This window comes from Moschus berezovskii, chromosome 13 (assembly GCF_049115385.1).
Source record: "Moschus berezovskii isolate FMDL1 chromosome 13, NW_MosBer_1.0, whole genome shotgun sequence".
Taxonomy (NCBI): Eukaryota; Metazoa; Chordata; class Mammalia; order Artiodactyla; family Moschidae; genus Moschus; species Moschus berezovskii.
In genome coordinates, this window is record NC_142472.1 from 75,942,114 (window position 1) to 75,962,905 (window position 20,792).

A 20,792-nucleotide genomic window follows, 5' to 3' on the forward strand; every position below is an offset into this window, starting at 1 on the left:
AGATTCTGCTGCCAGTGCAGGGGACCTGGGTTCAATCCCTTGTCAGGGAACTAAGATCCCACAGGCCACAACTACAGAGCCGATATGCTGCAACTCCTCAGCCCACGCTCTAGAGCTTGAGCACCACCACCAGAGAGGCCTGCGTGCCGAGACGGATCCAGGCGTCCTAAGGGTCATCCACATGCACCCACAGTGTCAGAAAGCTTAGGGGAAAGACCCCACAGCGGCAACAGGGGAAGAGGTCTTTTTTTAAACACTTAACTTCTCTGTTTATATATATACATATATATAATAAAAATACATCAATTTTATAAGCTACCTACACACACACACACACTTCCCAGGTGGTGCAGTGAGAGAATCCACCCGCCACACACACACACACGCTTCCCAGGTGGTGCAGTGAGAGAGAATCCACCCGCCAGCGCAGAAGACACAGGAGATGTGGGTCAGGAAAATCCCTTGGAGAAGGACATGGCAACCCAGTCCAGTATTCTTGCCTGGAAAATCCCATGGGCAGAGGAGCCTCATGGGCTACTGTCCATGGGGTCACAGGGTCGGACATGACTAAGCTTTTGCATATGCATATATATAGAAACGTATATGCAAAATAATATAATAGAAAGGTAATAGAAGAAAAGGTATCAAATATTTAACTTCTGCAAAAATCCAGGAAGTTAAAGCTGGTATATTTTCTACTTATTCTTTCAAAACAAACAGAAAAGTATTATTTTTCATGATTTGATTTAGTAAAATTGTTGTGTTTCTCAAGTCTTTCCTGAGCAATCCTTAAAACCAGTCTGTTTAAGGCAAACTGACCTTTAAACTTGGGTAAAGAAGATAAAGAATGCACCAAACAGAAACACTTCACAGAATAAGGTGTGGTTTTGAAAATGTCTTTAAACTTGCATATTTTATATAAGCTAAATATGTGGGTAAAACATAGCAGTAATCCATTTATGGTCTTATTCTCTTTTCCAATTGAGGAAAGCCTAGCACCAAAATGCACTGCTTATTAGCTAGATGACAAATGGGCTTAAAGAATGTACTTCTCCATAATGCTATACATTCATGAAATACTCAGATAAGTACACTAAACAAATACAAGTCTCCAAATACTCTCTCACCAATGCTAAGTTGACACTGATCAGTAGTAGAATAAAAAATAAAAACTATTTGACTTTCATAAAAGTTTTTAATAAGCTATAATTTTCTTACATGTACACTAGTAACCTTAAAAAGACAAATATTTACTGCCAAATGTTAACTACTGTACAACTTATAAAAAATATAATCTTAAGAATTTGGAATAATAAAGGGAAGGTACCTACTTCAAATGGATTAAATAAGAAAGTTACACTTTTTAAAAATTTTAACCAGGAAATGGGAAATTTCCAATCTGTCTAAAGAAATACCAAAACTTTTCACTGAAGTCAGAGACCTTACTATTTTTGTTCAAGACTTCATCTACAGAGTTTTAAATAAACCCTAAAAAATATTTTCCAGTACATATAAGGCCGGTGCACAGAGTGCATGACTGGGGAAAAGATTCTGTTTGAATGAGAAGTTGTGAAGAACAGAGACGTATCCTGTTCACCGTTACACCCTCAGTTCCAAGCACAGTGCCTGGTTGAAGGTGAAAATGCCGACGCAATGGCTGTCGCTTCACGCTGAACCAGGCGGATACACCTATCTTCCTTTGGTTCCGATTTTCAGTCCCTATTAACCACTACCTGAACTACAGTCCTGGTTCTTGGTCCTTGAACTTAAGTTGAAAAAAGTAAGTAAGATATGCATATACTTTCTACATCAGCCTTTCTGACAGGATCCTCAGAACTGAATCATCATGTGCTATGAATCTTCTCTTATGTGGTATAATTCTTATTTCTTGGAAAATATCAGTGTGCAAAGGTAATTCATTTTCAGTGCAATATAAGTATGTTCATAAAAGGAAGAATGGGATAAACGTTTTAAATAACAGATACATAGCATCTTATATTATGATAATAATTACCAGTTTTTAGACACTGAAGATAATACACTGTATTACAATGCAATGTGGTAGGCTTCCATTTTAGGAACAAAAATCAATTTCACATGAAAAAAGATTTATTTTAAATTCACATAAAATGCACTCAGAGTAAGTCTAAATTTTTATCACTTAAATAATGTAAAACAAACACGGAGGAGCTTTTAAAGATGTACAGTCTCCATTATGTCCAAAAAGCACACATTAAAAGCTTTCTTATAATTATTGATCATCACCTCGTTGCCTTAAATTTCTAGACTTTCCATTTTCAAGTCTTCTCTTTTTGAAGACTGGGGCCACTCCCTCTGCCACGACTCCAAGAGAAGTGACTGTTTTTTCTTTAAAAACCAGTTGGGGTGCCCCAGCAGCATCAGCCTCCGAAGTTGATACATATTCATTTTCAGTGTTTGGAAGCTCCAAATCTACCTCCTCACTGGAACAGAAAGAAAAAAAATAAAACCACTATTTGACAGTGTAAAACAAACTTTTATATAATATATGAGTCCACCAAAACCTCAAGGTCATCTTTCTAATGATAATACTGGAAATTAGAAGCTGGTCATTCTGGAGAAGGTGATTATTTTAAAATACTGATTTTATAATATTACTTAAGATACTGAGCATCCGTACAGGTGGACACACAAGGAAAATTCCCTTCTACTCTTTTGTTCCTACTGGGTATATCATTGAAGGAAATACTTGTACTTATAAATGAGAAGTGTCTATGAAAAGGGATTTTGCCATGGACTGAGAAGGATTCTGAAGGCTTTCACAGCACACGATGAAAACCGTGGAATTTCAATGTCCTGGTGTAGTAGGACTACCTAACTGGCTGTTATAAAGAATCAGACGACTGGTCCAGAGATCAGTGCCTGGTTAATATGAGTCTATCACAGTCTCTGCCCTCGACACAGACAACTGGTCTGGGAAAGAGCATTCAGTCACAGCACAGTCATCCGTCCCGCCCGTGAGCTTTTTGAACACAGGCCAGGAGGACCATTATGTTTACCTCTCTAGTGGCTAAGCACATAAAACTTGTTGGGAATCATACATTCTCCTACTTAGAGAAAGCAGTTCTGTAGAGATAAGAGAAAAAGGCCTGCAAAGAAAAGCAGGATGGGAGATGGAGAATCCTGCCAACGTTTCAGGCCTGGTTCCAGTCATCTGTGAGGCCCAGCCCAATTCCTGCCTCTCCTGCAGCTTGTAGGGAGAACCTTTCTGGGAATTTTTGAACTAATAACCTTCTTCCTTTCTTTTTTTCTTGTGAGGATCTTAGTTCCCCAACCAGGGATTGAACCCATGCTCACTGCAGTGGAATTCTGGAGTCTTTAACCACTGGACTGCCAGGGAAGTTCCCTTAACCTCTTCTTAAAATTTAAGGTAACTCAAGTTTTTCACTTGAAACCAAAAGATTACCTGGTCAGCACGAAAGGAAGAGTGATGACAGGAGAGAAAAAGGAATAATAAGGTAAAGGGATGATTTAAATGTTAGAAGTCTCAGGTATCAAGAGTTGAGAACCCCCCATCTAAGAAGAGTGAAGATTAGTAAAGCTCACACCCCTCAATCGCAGAAGAACCCTTGTAATGTAGTCATTCATCTTGATCCTTGGAAACAGAGGAAAACCTTTCCCAGGGGCCAGGAGAAGTCTGAAAGTTTATGGTACATGTAGAGTAGTAGTATTTTTTTTTTTTTTTTGGCCACACCACATGGCATGTGGGATCCTTTGTTCCTTGACCAAGAATTGAACTGGCATCCCCAGCATTGGAAGCACGGAGGCTTACCACTGGACTGTAGGCAAGTTCCTCAAGTAGTAGTTAATCTAACATGAGCATCCATACTGAATGTATACTATAAACCAGACTGTGTTCTAGGCACCTGGAGTAGAAATACTCTATTTTGGTTTTTCTAGTGTCTTTTTTAGTACTAGAACGCTTTAAATTTTCTTTTGTTTTTTCCCTTTTGGAAATGACCTCTTTCTTCCTCTCTGAGTTTTGAGCTTATTTCAGTTCATGTCCAGTCAGAATTCACAGTGGTTAGCTCAGGAATGGGAACTGGGTATCTGATGAAAGCTAAACAGGGCCACTTTTGGAACTGGTAAAGCAGCACTTCTTTTTTGCTAGAATCTTTGTCAGTATGAGATAAACCGAAAGCTTTGCTAACAAGTGGGGAGATCCTGCCTGAGAAAGGCAGGCAAGTCAGAGGAAAGCGGAGACAAATCAGAGATCTTCACAGTGATTTCTCATCAACTACAGCTCTTGATAACTACAGAGACGTGATTTTTATGTTTGCTTAGAATTTAAATTTAATATACGCTCTTCAATTATCTTAAAAGTACATGGTAACAAGTTTGCTTCCCTCTCACACAGACTGTGCAGAGAGGGCCATGGTGACAGTATTGAGATCTTTTCATGGTCCATTCTATATACATGTGGATAAACACAGGCTTAAAAGAGGTCTCTAGGACTGTGAAGAAAGCTGATCGCCGAAGAACTGATGCTTTTGAACTGTGGTGCTGGAGAAGACTCTTGAGAGTCCCTTAGACTGCAAGGAGATCCAACCTGTCCATTCTAGAGGAGATCAATCCTGGGTGTTCATTGGAAGGACCGGTGCTAAAGCTGAAACTCTAATACTTTGGCCACCTCATGGGAAGAGTTGACTCACTGGAAAAGACTCTGATGCTGGGAAAGATTGGGGGCAGGAGGAGAAGGGGACGACAGAGAGTGAGATGGCTGGATGGCGTCACCAGCTCGATGGACATGAGTTTGAGTGAACTCCGGGAGTTGGTGATGGACAGGGAGGCCTGGCGTGCTATGATTCATGGGGTCACAAAAAGTCGGACACAAATGAGCGACTGAACTGAATTGAACTGAAGCACTGTAATAATTTTAAAAACTGAAATAGTTAGGAAGCTTGCTAGGACTGCAAAAAAGAATATAAGAACAAAGAAAATTTCAAATCTGTAATGCACAGGTCAAAACTAGAAAAAGCAAAACTAAAAACTATTCTGTATAATACAAATGTGAGGAAGAAGCTATCTCAGTAGATCCTGAGATCCATTTCCTCAAAATCTGATGAGGGGATGCAGGAAACAGGTGTGCTTACTGGAATAGGTCTTAAATCTGATTTGTTCTGAATACAGATGCCATCCAAACTTTTCTTTACTGTATTAAACATATATGACAAATGCAACTTTTACTGGCTTTTCCTACTTCCCTACTTTCCCTTAGATTGCCAACAACAGTACTTCCCAAGAAGGCAAGCAGCCCCTGAAGTTGATGGGGTATTCATTTTTGGCTTTTTATATTTTTACAGAGGCGGAGGCTGAGGCTTAGAGAGAAGTTAAATAACTTGGTGAACCAAACTATTATGGCTGTAATATTACTTGGATTAAAACCCAGGCCAGGGACGTCCCTGGCAGGCCAGAGGCTAAGACTGTGTTCCCAATGCAGGGGGCCCAGGCTCAATCCTTGGTTGGGGAACTAGACCCCAAGTGCTGCAACTAAGAATTCACATGCTTCATTGGTTTGCATGCCACAACTAAAGATCCTGCACGGCAAAATGAAGACCTGGCACAGCACATAAATAAATATCTAAAAAACAAACAAACAAAAAACCTAGGCCTGTGTTGATCTAAAACCTATATTCCTTCCCCTAGACCCCTCTGCTTCCAGGTGAAACTAAAATATTTCATTAGCCAAGCAGAGAAAGATTTGAGTAATGCAGGGTTTGATGGCTGAACAAATGAATCTCTGTCCAAGAAAGTCTATGACAGACTCACTGATTTCACAATCTCGGTGTTTTGTGTTGTATTTGATAAAGTGGTCAAGTCATAGTATTTATTACTTCCTAACTGGGATTATGGGAGAGATAAGTAGAGAATGGGTTCATTTCTGAAATCATGGTCCTAGGAAATTCCTAAGTGGAAGCTAATAGAAGTGGCAATGAAGTAGGGAATAAACCCTGTGACATAATCAGAGGAAAAGACGTTTGAAAGAAAGGTAAGAGATTACAAATAAAATATATTACAGAGAATACACTTTCCTTTCAAATAACTTCAAAAATAATTACATAAGCACTTCCTCAAAACCACAGTCATTTCCAAATTAAAAATGCAAACATTGTAAAGGTTATAGTATCTGAACACAATGAAATAAAGGTGGAAAAAACAAACCAACCTACGTAAGAGTTTGAAAAATACGTCCTTTTGGAAAACCACCAAGTCAAAAAAGCAAACACATGATATTAAACTGTTCCAAAAACAATGAAATCAAGGAAGCATCTCTCAGAGTTTATGTGATACATGGGCAGAGTTATACTAAGACACAATACAAATTTAATCAGTTTCAGTAAGAACTAACAACAGACCCCTTCCTCACCCACTGTCAACAGTCTTAAGTGTTCATCTGAAGAAAGAACAAACACGAAGAAACTTAAGAGTCGTCAGAGGAAGAAAATGTGCATTATGTTTCTCACAGATATGCTGTGTCAGGCACCGTGCTAGGATACAGAACTGGAGTCAAGCTGAATTTTCTTCTCAACTCGGTCAAGAATTCTACTCATGTGGGCTGGCTCTAGAGTTATTGGGTCATAGCGATCCTGAGTTTCTGTGAAATGTTTTAAATGTAAAACACTAAGAAGCATTTCTAAGTCAGTGTTAAAAAAAAATGAATATAGATCTTTACTTTCCAATATGGTAGCCACCTATCTCAGTGGCTCATGAGGGGCTGAGGAAACTAATTTCCTCAATTGCACTAGCCACACTTCAAACACTCCCTAGCTATACTTGCCTGCTGCTGCTGCTAAATCACTTCAGTCGTGTCCGACTCTGTGTGACCCCATAGATGGCAGCCCACCAGGCTCTGCTGTCCCTGGGATTCTCCAGGCAAGAACACTGGAGTGGGTTGCCATTTCCTTCTCCAATGCATGAAAGTGAAAAGTGAAAGTGAAGTCACTCAGTTGTGTCCGACTCTTAGCGACCCCACGGACTGCAGCCTACCAGGCTCAACCATCCATGGGATTTTCCAGGCAAGAGTACTGGAGTGGCTTGCCATTGCCTTCTCCGAGAATAACCATGGTGAGTGTGAAAATACTCATAGGTATATGGCATGTTAGTGTGGTCAATAGAAATCTTTGTAAGAATGAAAGCAATGCTTAGTTTTACTTTAAAAAATAAACATTAGCTTACACTTAAAAATATTTAATTAGAAAAAATAAAACCACTCTAGAAATAAAAGAAATGAGCTAGACTTTTTAATGAGCACTGTATTCCTGAAATTAAGTACTACAATTTACGGAAGTACTGGGACATAAAAATACTTGTAATAATATGGGACAGGATTAAGTTACAATTGTTGGATTAAGTTTCAAGTACTTACTGGGACTCAACTTCTGTTTTAATTTCCTGCCATTCTCCATATGGGTTTGGTTTTTTATGAGCTTTGGGTTTTTCTTCATTTGGACCTGATGAATTCTTTCCTTGGGTATTTTTTTCTTTGGGTTTTTCTTCACTTGGACCTGATGAATTCTTCCCTTGGGTATTTTTTTCTTTCTGTGTTTCTGGTTCAGTTCTTTTATTACTATTTTTATTTTTTTCCTGGAATGTCAAAGTCAAGAAATATTAGTAACAAACCTCAAAGAAAACTACTAGGACCAAAAATTCTTTAATATAGTCTTGCTGCTGCTGCTAAGTCACTTCAGTTGTGTCCGACTCTGAGCGACCCCATAGACAGCAGCCCACCAGGCTCCCCCATCCCTGGGATGCTCCAGGCAAGAACACTGGAGTGGGCTGCCATTTCCTTCTCCAGTGCATGAAAGTGAAAAGTGAAAGTGAAGTCGATCAGTCGTGTACGACTCTGTGCGACCCCATGGACTGCAGCCTACCAGGCTCCTCTGTCCATGGGATTTTTCAGGCAAGAGTACTGGAGTGGGGTGCCATTGCCTTCTCCGATAATCTTGCTACTGATTTATAAATAATAATACATTAATTCAATAGTTCAAATTTGCACATAACACAACAAATGTACATGGAAGAACTTCTTTAATGCTTGATTAGGTTTCTCATTATGTCTAAAATGCTAACATATCATGGCCAAGGCTATAAAATATAACATGACCCCTTTACCTGTTCCATACTTAGAGACATTCATAGGCCTTATTTATTCTCTCTTCTCCACTTTAGTGCTTTCTCCCCTTCCTCACATGTCCATCAGTGACCTCCCTTTATACTGCGCCCCTTCTAAATTTAATGCCATGTTGCTGGACCCTTCTATACCCATTACTTATGTAAAGAACTCCTGGTGGCTCAGATGGTAAAGAATCTGCTGGCAATGCAGGAGACTTGGGTTTGATCCCTGGGTTGGGAAGATACCCTGGAGAAGGGAATGGGTACTCACTCCAGTATTCTTGTCTGGAGAATTCCACAGTCAGAAGAGGGTGGTTGGCTACAGTCCGTGGGGTTGCAAAGAGTCGGACATGACTGAACGACTAACATTCAGCCAATTAGAGTTAGCTGAAATCCATCTGCACATTGAGGACACTGCCAGAAATTTACTGGCCTATACAACTGGTAATGACATGAAATTAGGAAAAGACACACCCCTGAAGGAGAAGCAGCTTCTGCAGAGCCCCTGGGGAGAGCTGCTGCTTTTACGGCACCCCTTCAACTGGGATAGCAAAGCCCTGTGGCTCGGTTTAGCCTCTCTGCAAACTGTACTACCACAAGTGGCAGTCCTGGGACTCTGCTCTGTTTGCAATTCTTTGAATGGATGTTAATGCATTTTCTTAGCTGCTGCTTTCACAGAACCAGGACACGGCATCAGCTTTCTCTAGCTATAATGACTGCTTCCAGACCATGTCATTTTTAAAATAAGACATTTTTACTGAGGACGGGATGCGTTTTACTCTGATCCTCGTGCAATGACCGCCTCCTCTGAGACCCATGCCACCTCCTACATACCTGTCCTCCCTTCTTCCTCAGTGATCCAAGGACCTCTGGCCACTACGCCATGCAAGTGGTGCCACTGGCAACTCAGGCACCACCTTCTCTCTATTCAAACTCTTGTGGTCATCCTAGAGCTTAACAATTCCTGACCCTCAGTTTTGTGATGCACAAAACCACTGACTTTGGCCTTCACTATATTTCAGTGACCTAGTAAGGCATTTTCCTCACATGTAGCAGTTGGTGCATAGGTAGTATTCAAATATTAAGTCCTCATGTTTATGTTCCTGTTATTAGGTCATCACTCAGAAATGCCCCAGTTGTGAAATCTTTTTTTTTGCTGAATAACATTTCCTTCAAAAATATGTTTTATTCATGATTTTTCTACATTCGATTTTAAAATTCAACAATAATTTGTGAAATCCTAAAAGTCTGACACAATGTTACTCCATTGGCTTTCTGGCTCCCTTACTTCCACGATACTTCCTGTTCAACCTGGCTGCTGTCTCTACCACCTTAATTTCCTGTGCTCTGAGTCTGCTGGTCTCATCTAGACTTCATATTCTTCATTATCAGGCCCCAGCCCACAGAGAATCATTTCACAGACATTCCTTTACTCACACCCTTAAATATCTTTGTCCCTATGCCTGTCTATTGTAAAAGATCTAAAAATCTCCAACCCAGGTCTATCCAACCATCAGTCTGTCAAGTGTTACCAAAAAAAGAATCACACAACACACAAACTGATAAGCTTTCAGAATTTATGATATCCAATTTCAGCAGAGACTTTAACACTGCTAAGTAATGTGCCTCCAGTTATTTCTTCTCCTGGTCCCTTTAGTGATTATTCAAAATAGATATTCCGCTCCACAGGGCTGAATTAATCACTGTATATTCATATCATGGAATACTATTCATCCATTATTTCAGTAGATGAAGACTTAATGATGCTGTGTGATAGATTAAATTGCAAAGTGATAATGAAACCTTATTACATGTTTTGCTTAAAGCAATGTTCAAATCTGAATATAAAAATATTATAGACTAGTAACACCAAGGTATTTACTGATTTTTCTGGCTAGTAGCCAGATTATAGTTTGTCCTTTTTTGTTGATGTATACTTTGAAATATTTTGTTTGCTTGGAGTTAATAATATCTGTCCCAAATTGGATGCTGGGTTACCTAAATTGAACTATAAACACTGAGATATACGTTACACAAAAAGTGTTGCTGCTGCTCTTCTACAAACTGGATACGTTCTTCATGCTAAGTTCCACCAAGATTTATGGGGTGGGTAGAGAAGTTGCAGGCAAAGACCAGACCTTAGGGAAGGCTGCAAGTGCCCTCTCTCCAGCATCCTGGATATACATTCACCTCTCAGGCCAGTACTCAGATTAATGTTATATATCTTGTCCACTTTGGCATCCAGGCTCCTGATTGTTCCTAGAACGGTCACAAAAGCAGGAGGACTAGCAATACTACTGTGTGTGAGTGTGCTCAGTGGTGTCTGACTCTGAGACCCCATGGACTGTAGCCTGCCAGGCTCCTCTGTCCATGGGATTTCCCAGGCCAGAGTACTGGAATGGGTAGCCATGCCCTCCTCCAAGGGATCTTCCCAACCCAGGGATCAAACCCTAGTCTCTTGCATCTCCTGCATTGGCAGGTGGATTCTTTACGTGCTGAGCCATTGGGGAAGTCCAGCAATACTATTAACACTATTAAAATGTTGGTTTTACTTTCCCACCACGGCTGGGCACTCAGCACCACCACCTGTCAATCCTCTTACTTGGTTCATTTCCTCTCCCACCCTGACTCAGGGATTATTTGAGTCTGTTAATGTTGTCAAGCTCCCCAAAGTTCCTCTCAGCAAACAATCTTGATTTCTTTACACATGAGTAAGCTGAGGCTAAAAGGCATGACTTCCTCCCTGACAGCAACTCATCCAGTCAAACCTTGGAAAATGAAAGCCTTACCTTCCTACAGAGAATGAGTAACCTATTCACTTATCCTTGTTGGTATTCTTTTGGAGTTCCTCTTAAGGAAAACATCACCACTGCAAATCTCTCACAATTAAAAGTCAGTATGTAGCCACCATCCTATCATTTAATTTCTACTTTTCATTTCATATCCCAAGCACATACACACTGTGAACCACTTTTCATCCTCCTGTAATCTGACTTTTACCTCCTGAAACTCTGGTCTAACCACTAAAAGGATATCAAGGACTTCCTGTCTGCAAAATTCAAAGGACATTTTTTCTTTGCTAGACCAAGTTAGTCCTTGATGCTGTCTACTCCAGGGCTTCCCCAGTGGCTCAGTGGTAAAGAACCCGCCTGCAATGCAGGAGCCGCAGGTCCAATCCCTGGGTTACCTAAACTGAACTACTGAAGCACTCTAGTTTTCTTCCCTGGAGAATCCCATGGGCAGATGAGCCTGGCGGGCTACAGTCCACAGGTCACAGAGTCGGAAACGACTGAGCGACTTGGCATGCACACTCTCCACTCCACTGGCTTCTGGGATGCTGGATTCTGCGCTTCTCTGCATACCTTCCTAATCAGTCTTTCCTCATTCCGCCTGTGGGCTTCTCTCTCACTCACATGTTTAATGTTTCCCAAGGTAATTTTTCTAGGTTACTTCATCCGTTCTAAGACTTAAATTACTACAAGTTAACATTTCTAGCCATAGACATTCATCTGTGCATGTTCAGACAGCTCTCTGGATGTTACAGAGGCATCTCAAACTTAGGAGATCTAAAAATCAATTTACTATCTTGCTGCTATCATTTATCCAGGTGCCAAAAGGGATGCATATCTTGGTTTTATTTCCACCTTCTACCAGAAAGCTGAAGAGTCTACATAAAGTAACAAACTTTTGTAAAGAACCAAGAACCTACCTTAAACTTTATTATTAGCTTTTGTGTTTCTGTTGGGGTCTCTTCTTTCCTTTTCTCCTTTCCTGCTTCCTGTTCGCCATCAGACTCACTATGTGAATCTGATGATTTGGACTCTTCTAGGGTGCCAAGTGACTTTTCATTGACTTTACTAGAAGGCAGATCACTGGAGTGTGGAACGAAATCATCAGGTTTTTCCCATCTGGATTCTATTCAACACATTTTAACAGTAATGTTATTTAGTTACCAATTCTATTTAAAACTAATTTCCAATATAATGTTTGCTATCACTTACAAGATATTATTAAGTGACAACACTACATCTGTTTCACACCATCACTTGATCAAGAAGATAATAAGAATTCTCAAAGATCTTGCTATTAGCTTTCAGAAATTAAATTCAAGCAATCTGGGTTCACTAGATGTATCAATTACAGTCCCAGTGGAAAGAGAACTAAAAACTGGGTAATACATTCTGAGGACTCAAAATTTAACCACCACCAATTTCAGAAAACATGGTAATGAACACATAGGAGATTTTCTGAAATTTATTTATCACAAAATTTCCCTGGGATCTTCACAAAGTGAAATAATATGGCAAGGATCTGAATAAATAACATTTATGATTTTATAGTCAGAAAAAAAAACCCCTCAGTTGAACTATACTGCCACCCAGTGGTTTGTTGGGCTTTTAGTAAAAGGACAGCAGCTCTAATTATCTTGCAGTTATTCTCTATTTTTAGTTTAACAAAAGTGATTCTAAAATTTATTGTTCAACTAGGAAAGTTTTAAGAGTAAAAGGGGCTCTATTAATAATCACATTGGTCCAGTCCCTTATTAACTGCAGGGAACTTTCTAGCACTAATGAAAAACATTACTTTTCCTTGCCTCTATTTCACACAAGTAACAAAAGAGCTTTCATGAAAAATTTGTTAAGCATCTAATATGTACTAGGCACTGTTTGGGGAACCTTACAGACACGTGACCATCATGACCTCACAGCGTACACGACCGACTCTACTTAAGAGCAACTACAGACTTGCCCACAATCACAGAGCTGGTACGGGAAGCAGGTGTGCACTGAGCTCACTCAGATCTAGCCCGAGTTATGTTATTTTGTGTCTACACAGATTTAGTCTGTCAGGTTTACTGACTGAGCTCACTCAGATCTAACCATGAGTTATGTTATTTTGTGTCTACACAGATTTAGTCGGTCAGGTTTACTGAGAGAGCACCACTGCCATCATTGGGCAGACAGGGTATCTACTTGAAGATGAAAAGGGCCTTTTCCTCCTAAAAGACTTAATGCTATGTAGCAATCTTGGATAGCAGGAATCAAAAAACAACAACAAAAACCATCTCAGAGTTACACCAATACTATAGCTAGTCTGATAAATTTAACTGTAGAAGAAATCAACTATAATTACTGTGAAGATGAGTTTTATGAAATTAGATAAAATCTTAATTTGAAAAACTTAAATAATAATTCAGTTCAGTTCAGTTGCTCAGTTGTGTCCGACTCTCCGCGACCCCATGAATCACAGCACGCCAGGCTTCCCTGTCCATCACCAACTCCCGGAGTTCACTCAAACTCGTGTCCACAGAGTCGGTGATGCTTTAATTACACGTTTTCTAAATATTTACGTAACTGAAAATTATTAAAGTAAAAGTGAAAATTAGACAGTCTTCGCCACTGCTAAAATAGCTTCAGTTCTGTTTTTTAAAAAAGGAGAAGGCAAGCTGAATGAGGTGATCTTCCAAAGGAATGATTATATTTCTAAACTAATTATGATAACACCAATCATAGTGGAGAAAATAAAAATGAGTTTCGAAGTAAAATTTGTGAATGCAGTGTCACTTGAGAATAACAATGTACATCTCAGTATATTATAGAAACCTCTTTGCTTTTCCATTGTATTAATGCTTTTAAATTATAAAAAATAATACATTGGAGAAGGAATTGGCAACCCACTCCAGTATTCTTGCCTAGAGAATCCTGTGGGCAAAGGAGCCTTGTGGGCTGCTGTCCATAGGGTCACACAGAGTCGGACATGACTGAAGCGACTTAGCAGCAGCAGCAGCATACTAAAATTCTCAAGTTCAGACAGTTCACCAGCAGGCTAATGAGCAATGTCAGGTACAATTTTAGACAGTTTAAAAGATCATCAAAAGTACTACTTACCCCCTGTTTCTGTATTATAATAATAGGTATAGCCATCTTCACTTAACCCTTCTATCCACACAATCTTCCCTGTTGCCTAATGGGAGGAAAAAAACCCAACATAAACTGAAGATGTGGTTATATATTAGATAACTAAGACAGTCAGCCAACGCTTCCTTTCCTATGGAAACCTGGGAATTGGTACTGATCATGGCCAGGAAGCTGGTTTGTGTTAGTCATGAGCCACCTTTCATGAATGGATCATCTCACTTCTGAACACCTGGACAGTTCTTTGCAGACCGACTGGGATATGTAAATGGCAACTAACTGCAAGTCAACTAGTAACATTCGCCCTGCATGGACTTTTAGGGTAGACAACACTTTTCCACCTCCATCCACCTTTTAACCAAAGGATTATAGAAAGAAAGGAGCAAAGTGCCTGGGGGCATTGGGAGGCTTATCTGCAAGTAAATCCCATTAACTAAACCCAACAAAAATCCCAAACGCCAATCACTTTAAAGAATAAAGAAAATACTATTAATGTGCTTCAGTTACCTTTTTTAAGTTTCCTTGAAATCCTTCAGGTTTCTCCCACTGAGATGCTTAAAGCAAAATATACTGTATTTGTAAAATCTTTCCAAAATAATTTAATTTGGCAAATATTAACAATATATTCAACATGAATGAAATACTATGTGTCTGTAGTTTAAAACATAATTCAAAAACAAAAGAAACAACACACACCCTAGTAGTATTGTGCGGAATACATGTGAATGCTATGTAACCAAGAAGGGAGGACAGAATGAAGGATAAGAAGTTACCGGTGCTTCCACAAGAAGTATTAGAGCCAGAGAGGGCTCCTCTTAAAGACTCCTTGGAATTCAGGTTTGATAAATTTTGAAGGCATGAGAAGGCCTTCTGACATCTTGGGGCAGGGGAGAGTGAAAGATGTAATGAATGACTCAAGACAGAAATAAAATAAAATACGTAGAATTAAAAACAAGCATTGCTAAGAGAAACAGTATATAAAGTAGGATGGTGAACAAAGGCAGCAAGGAATAGGCTGCAGAAGGGGGAAAATGTAACTGATAAGTAATTACATGTAAATTTAAGACAATATTTAGCATATAATTATTTATGGTTCACTGCTGAACTACAACATGCACTTCACTAACAGCTCGGTGCAAACTCTCAAGAGATTATTACTGTTTCTGCGTAGTCAAAGATTGACTGTGACCAGAGATCTTAATAACTCCCACAATATTGGTAGCCCGAGGTTTTTTCCTCATTAACTCTCTAGTCTCATCTCCTACCTTCGCAACCATTTGTAACTTTTCTTCTACCCACTCCGTGAATACATGTACCACCCACCCTTTCTATTTCTTGTTCTCTACTTTCTCCATGATTCATACACCCCTTAAGTTAAAATACTTACAAAGTTTTAGCAAGAAAATATAAAGCTACATAGTTCATTTATATTTATAGTGTATAAAGAACCCACTATTAAGTCTTTAATGATGATCTTAAATCACTATGAAAAGGGTATATTTTTAAAGGGCACAGTTTTTTTTTTTTTTTTCAAACCATTGCGGCAAAAATGTAAAGTTACAGTCTTTCACTGTTTAAGTGTTCTGATAATAACTAAAAGTTCTAACACAAATAAACTGTCAGTTACCATTTTCTACTGTCTTTATGCCTAAATGACGTACCTCCTGTGATAAGATCATAATAGTAATGATGACCCTCCGAGGTGATGCCTTCTACCCATCTGCCCTTTGAAGGGTCTTTTTTCTTTTTCTTCTTTTCTTTCTGCTGATTTGATGCAGAGGTGGGTGGGACCGTGCTGGTTACTGGTGACACGCTTGGCTCTGAGATCTCTAGAGAAAGGTGAAGGAAGGGTGAAGTAGCTGACGGAAATTTTTCCTTTCTGGTTTAATAATTTTATTCCAATCAATAGCTTGACAAGACTCCTTTGGGAACCGGATGCATTACTACAAAGTCTATTTGGAAAGCGAAACATGGAAGAATATAAGACTATCCAGGGGAACATCCCAAAATATATATATAAGACAGACAAACGATAAATCTTTATAACAAATACGACAGAGGGTTAATGTTCCTAACAAAGATCCCTTACAAATCTAACTTTCTAACTCAAAAATGGGCAAAAAGTCAAAGGTAACTCAGAGAATTAACATTATCTTCACTAATAACCAAGGAAATGCAAATACATACAATTTTTTTGCATTAGATCAACACTGAAAAGAATAACCAAACTCACTGTTAGTCAGTCTTATTCATCAGGTATTTACATGGGTGTAAAAAATAGGTAGTTTTTACAGCTTTGCTTTTTTCCAAAGGAACAGTTATTTCCAACATCAGTTAACAAAATAATTTTATTTCTAGAAAAAGTGTAAATCAGCCCAACATTTGTGAAGACAGCTTGATTTCATCAATCAATTTATAAAACATTTGCACTGCAAATCTGCAATCTCACTTCTAGAAACTGAGCCTACAGATATAAATTGTCACAACGTGCCTGCATAAGGGCGCTCACTGAAATATTCTTTCTAAGTGTGAAAAACTCTAAGAATCCTAAATGTTAATCAGGAAGAGACTAATTACATAAACTATGGCATTTTAATACACACAAACATACACATACACATACATATATACAATTCAGCCACCAGAAAGGACTGTGCCATTTGCAACAACATGGATGAACCCTGAACACATTATGCTAAGTGAAATAAGCCAGATACAGAAAGACAAATACCGTATGGTTATCACTTATATGTGAGTCTAGAAAAGTAGAATTTGTGAAAAACAGAGCAAACAGGGGTAGTAAACAGGGGGTGGGGAGGTAGAGGAATAAACTGACGCTGGGTAAGGGTACAGATTTGCAGTAAGCAGTAAATAAGCCAGAAATCTACTGCACAGTTTGAATACAGACAATGATAACAATTTTGTAATGTGATAAATACTGTCATAATGCAATCACGTTACAATAAATCTATCACACTAACGTACTGTAAACTTTAAATTTACATAATGTGTCTAACAGTCAATAAAAAAAAGTAAAAAAAAAAAATCTACTTTCTAGTAGTGAAGTCAATTATCTGTTCACAAAAGGTTAATTCACTATAATTCAACTACATAAATAAACATGATTCATAGTTTTGATGGTATGGATAAAGCAAACTAGGGTTATAAGGCAAGGCCTATTTTTTAAATGAATAGATCCATTTAGTCAAAAGATTAGGATCCATAAAAAACTCAAGTGTCTCTGAAATGAACTACTGGCCTAAGAGCAAGGGCTTGGTAACCCCTAGCGTAATACAGTTGTTATGAACAGAGGTACTGAAAGATGAAGCTTCAAAAGCAAAATGAAAAGTGCATGAGCAAAAGTCCCACAGTCTAAATAGGGCCGTGACACACAGGCAAAGCACTGAGAGTATACTGAGTGTATAGCTTCTCTATGGAAACAGGAAGAGCTCACTTAGAACGACCTGTGATGTTACTTTTAAAACATGCTGGCTGCTTTTTTACCTGACTCTAAGCCAAGCCTTTTCAAATCCTCCTGGTATGCTTTCAGGGCAGCTGCCTCCATTGCAGCAAACTCCTTTGATGCCTTTTCTTCTTCCTTTGCCTTATCCAGGCTTTTCTGTTTAATCTATGTAAGACATATAAAAGTGAATGCTAGATAAAGGGCTGATATTTACAGAGAAAATAAACTGGCAAAGAAAGAAACAAACTAGATTACCTCACTGATCCTCTTCGCCACATTTTCTTTATGATTCTTTCCTCTTTCATGAAATTCAATGCTCTTGAAGGTTAAAAAAAAGACAAAATACAAAGGAAAACTACACATCATAATTTCACAGCAAAGTAACAGTAAATAGGGAAATGGAACATAACAAAATTGAAGTACAACTGGCAGAAAAGATAAAATTAATGTTCATGCAAACTGGCCCTTTTAATCAAATGATGCTAAGGAACTAAACCACATTATTTATTATTATGCCCTCTGACAAGGTTTCCTTTGGTGCTTAAAATAAACTATGATGACCATATTGATACAGAAATATACAAGGTACCCTTGTTGACTTATCTAGTGAATACGACTGTAATGAGGGTTCAAGCAAGGCATGAAGCCAAAAGAGGGGTGGAAAAAAAAACACCTCACGCTTCAAGAAACCCCTCTTGAGGCTTCCCTGGTGGCCTAGTGGTGAAAAGTCTGCCCGCCAGTGCAGGAGAGGCGGGTTTAGGAAGATCACACACGCTGAGGAGCAGCTGAGTCAGCGCACCGCAACTACTGAGCCTGTGCTCCGTAACAAGGGAAGACACTGCAATGGGGGCCCACGCGTGGCGACGAGAGCGCCGGACTGCAGCGACGAAGACCCAGCAAAGCCAAAAGTAAATACGTAAACTAAATGAAAAAACAAAAAACACCCATCAACATAAACTGTCACAACCGACGAGTCTAGGATTTGTACTGCTCTATTTGCCACATTATGCTAAAAAAAAAGAAGAATAAACAATGATTCTCAACTTCTCCAAATTGAGAGAAAAGTAGGCAGTAAAAAATGCCTTCTAAATCATAAATAAATACTATTATACAACGTGGTAATGGTACAAAATGTAAAACTCCTGTGCAGGGCAATCTAAAATTAGGATGCTGTAACAGAGAACAAAGGAGCTCCTTACATCCTGATGATAAAAGAGCACCAAGATATGCTGTCCAATTAAAAAAAACAAAACTACTGTGGTGCATGACAGTGTAAACAGCATGCTACCTTCTATGCACGTTAGAATCTACAGAAACATTTAGATACAAATATGGAAGCACAGACAAGAAAATGAAAAGAGGGGTGACCTATGAGGAACGATGGGAACTGGATGGATGAGGGCTGAGCTGATGAACGAATATTATTATCTATTTAACAGCCAGAATGCTCCCTACATTACAAATGTGTTGTATGAAATAAGAAACTTCTGGTTAACTTTGCAAAGTTCTGTCAATCAATTCTTACCTAATGCACTTGCTGAGTTACTCTAAAGTACTGCTGTGAATTCCTCTTTAAAGTGTGACTTCGTAAAGCAAATATTCATCCTCTATTTTTCATACACTGGTTTCCTAAAGTTGGTTTTACTATACAGAGAATATTAAAGGCCCAATCAAAATTAAATTGTTTCTAGTTAAAGGTTAAATCAATGTGTATTAGCTATTCAAGGAAATGAAGAAAGACAATCCTAGAATGAATTATTTTCTCTAGATAACTCAAAAATTTCACTGAATTGCTTGCATACTTTCAAGGAAGAGAGGCTATCGGTGATTTGTGTAGCTTTTAAAACTTGTGACCTTTTATTTTTGGTAAGAATGGGCAAAATCAAGAGAGTCAAGAATTTTAGCAACTATTCAAAAAGAAATAAACAAAAATAGACAAAACTGAAAAGTATCCTCAAACTCTTTGTGGGTAATAATAAATAAATGTCTACCAAAGAAAATAACATTGTTACAGATGGTGTTACTACTCTTTTACCCATCCAGCTCTACCACGTAATACCATACGAATAAACATCTAAAAAATACCCTTTCGTTCATCTACTGCATGCATAGTACAAAGACATGCGTGAGATGGGGTGAAAAAAAATCAATGGTGCCTTTCGTTTCATGTCTTAAAAGGTGAATTTGGACTAAAAGATACACTAATAATGTGCTTAAAGTTTGCTATTTTCATATTCCATGACAAAAATAATGATGTCTTGTAAATTTAAGCATTTAGAAATATAAAGCTCTACATCAAATATATCTAACTACCTTTAGAGCAGAGATACACAAGAACAACTATAATAATGTTTCTTTCTACAGGTTAAGGACTTTCTGCTTTTACTTTTCTTTGTATACAACAATATTACAAACAGCACCGTCATAACCTAGGTGTTTCATAAACATGAATGTGATTACCCACTCAATGTCCAGTTCCTGAATGTGACTGAAGGGCCAGAGAGAAATAATTTGGCTTAGTACATAATCAAATTTGGGCTGATGATAGAGAAGAAGGCTCACAGCTTTCCTACAAGGAATGAAAACACAACAGAAATTGTTCGATGTTTTGAAAAATCAAGAGCAACGTATATGAAAGTATTTTGTAAGTTCTCAGTTGAGATCAACAAGAAACATCTCACATGAACACAGTATTAGGAGACTCTCTAATAGGGGAATTATCATACAGGCCTATTGTCCGCGATCCAACACTTGCAGTAATCACAGAATTTCTTTGGTTGTGACTTCCAGTAGTCTGCCCTGGAAAAGAAAAAACAAGTTTATTTATAATCTAAAAAGGTAATATTTGCATGATTTACATCTTCTTAAGAGTCTGATGCTGGGAGGGATTGGGGGCAGGAGAAGGGGACGACAGAGAATGAGATGGCTACATGGCATCACCGACTCTATGGACATGAGTTTGAGTGAACTCCGGGAGTTGGTGATGGACAGGGAGGCCTGGCGTGCTGTGATTCATGGGGTCGCGGAGAGTCAGACACGACTGAGCGACTGAACTGAACTGAAGAGTCCCAAATGCAAGCTTCAGAGTCTTGTTACACACAGCATCCTGCTTTATTATTTAGCTGAGTGAAAGCAGTCAACTGAAATTCTGCTGGCACTAGAGTAAAAAATTCTGTACCGGATTTAAAACTCCCTTAAACAATATAGCTTTAAAAAGTGTATCATTTGTTATTGTCATCAGTGTTAAGAAATAAGAAACACGT

General features: G+C 38.7%; 1 protein-coding gene across 1 annotated transcript; it reads right to left on the reverse strand.

Annotated features, from left to right (window-relative positions):
• Positions 1 to 917: 917 nt before the first annotated feature.
• On the reverse strand, positions 918 to 20,782 carry WBP4 (WW domain binding protein 4). Its single transcript, XM_088842793.1, is given in 11 exon segments — positions 918 to 2,462; positions 7,406 to 7,623; positions 11,861 to 12,066; positions 14,040 to 14,115; positions 14,574 to 14,620; positions 15,728 to 15,895; positions 17,571 to 17,694; positions 17,785 to 17,847; positions 20,256 to 20,328; positions 20,653 to 20,695; positions 20,698 to 20,782. Coding segments are annotated over 11 exon segments (1,299 nt in total). The 5' UTR covers positions 20,768 to 20,782; the 3' UTR covers positions 918 to 2,251.
• Positions 20,783 to 20,792: the final 10 nt, after the last annotated feature.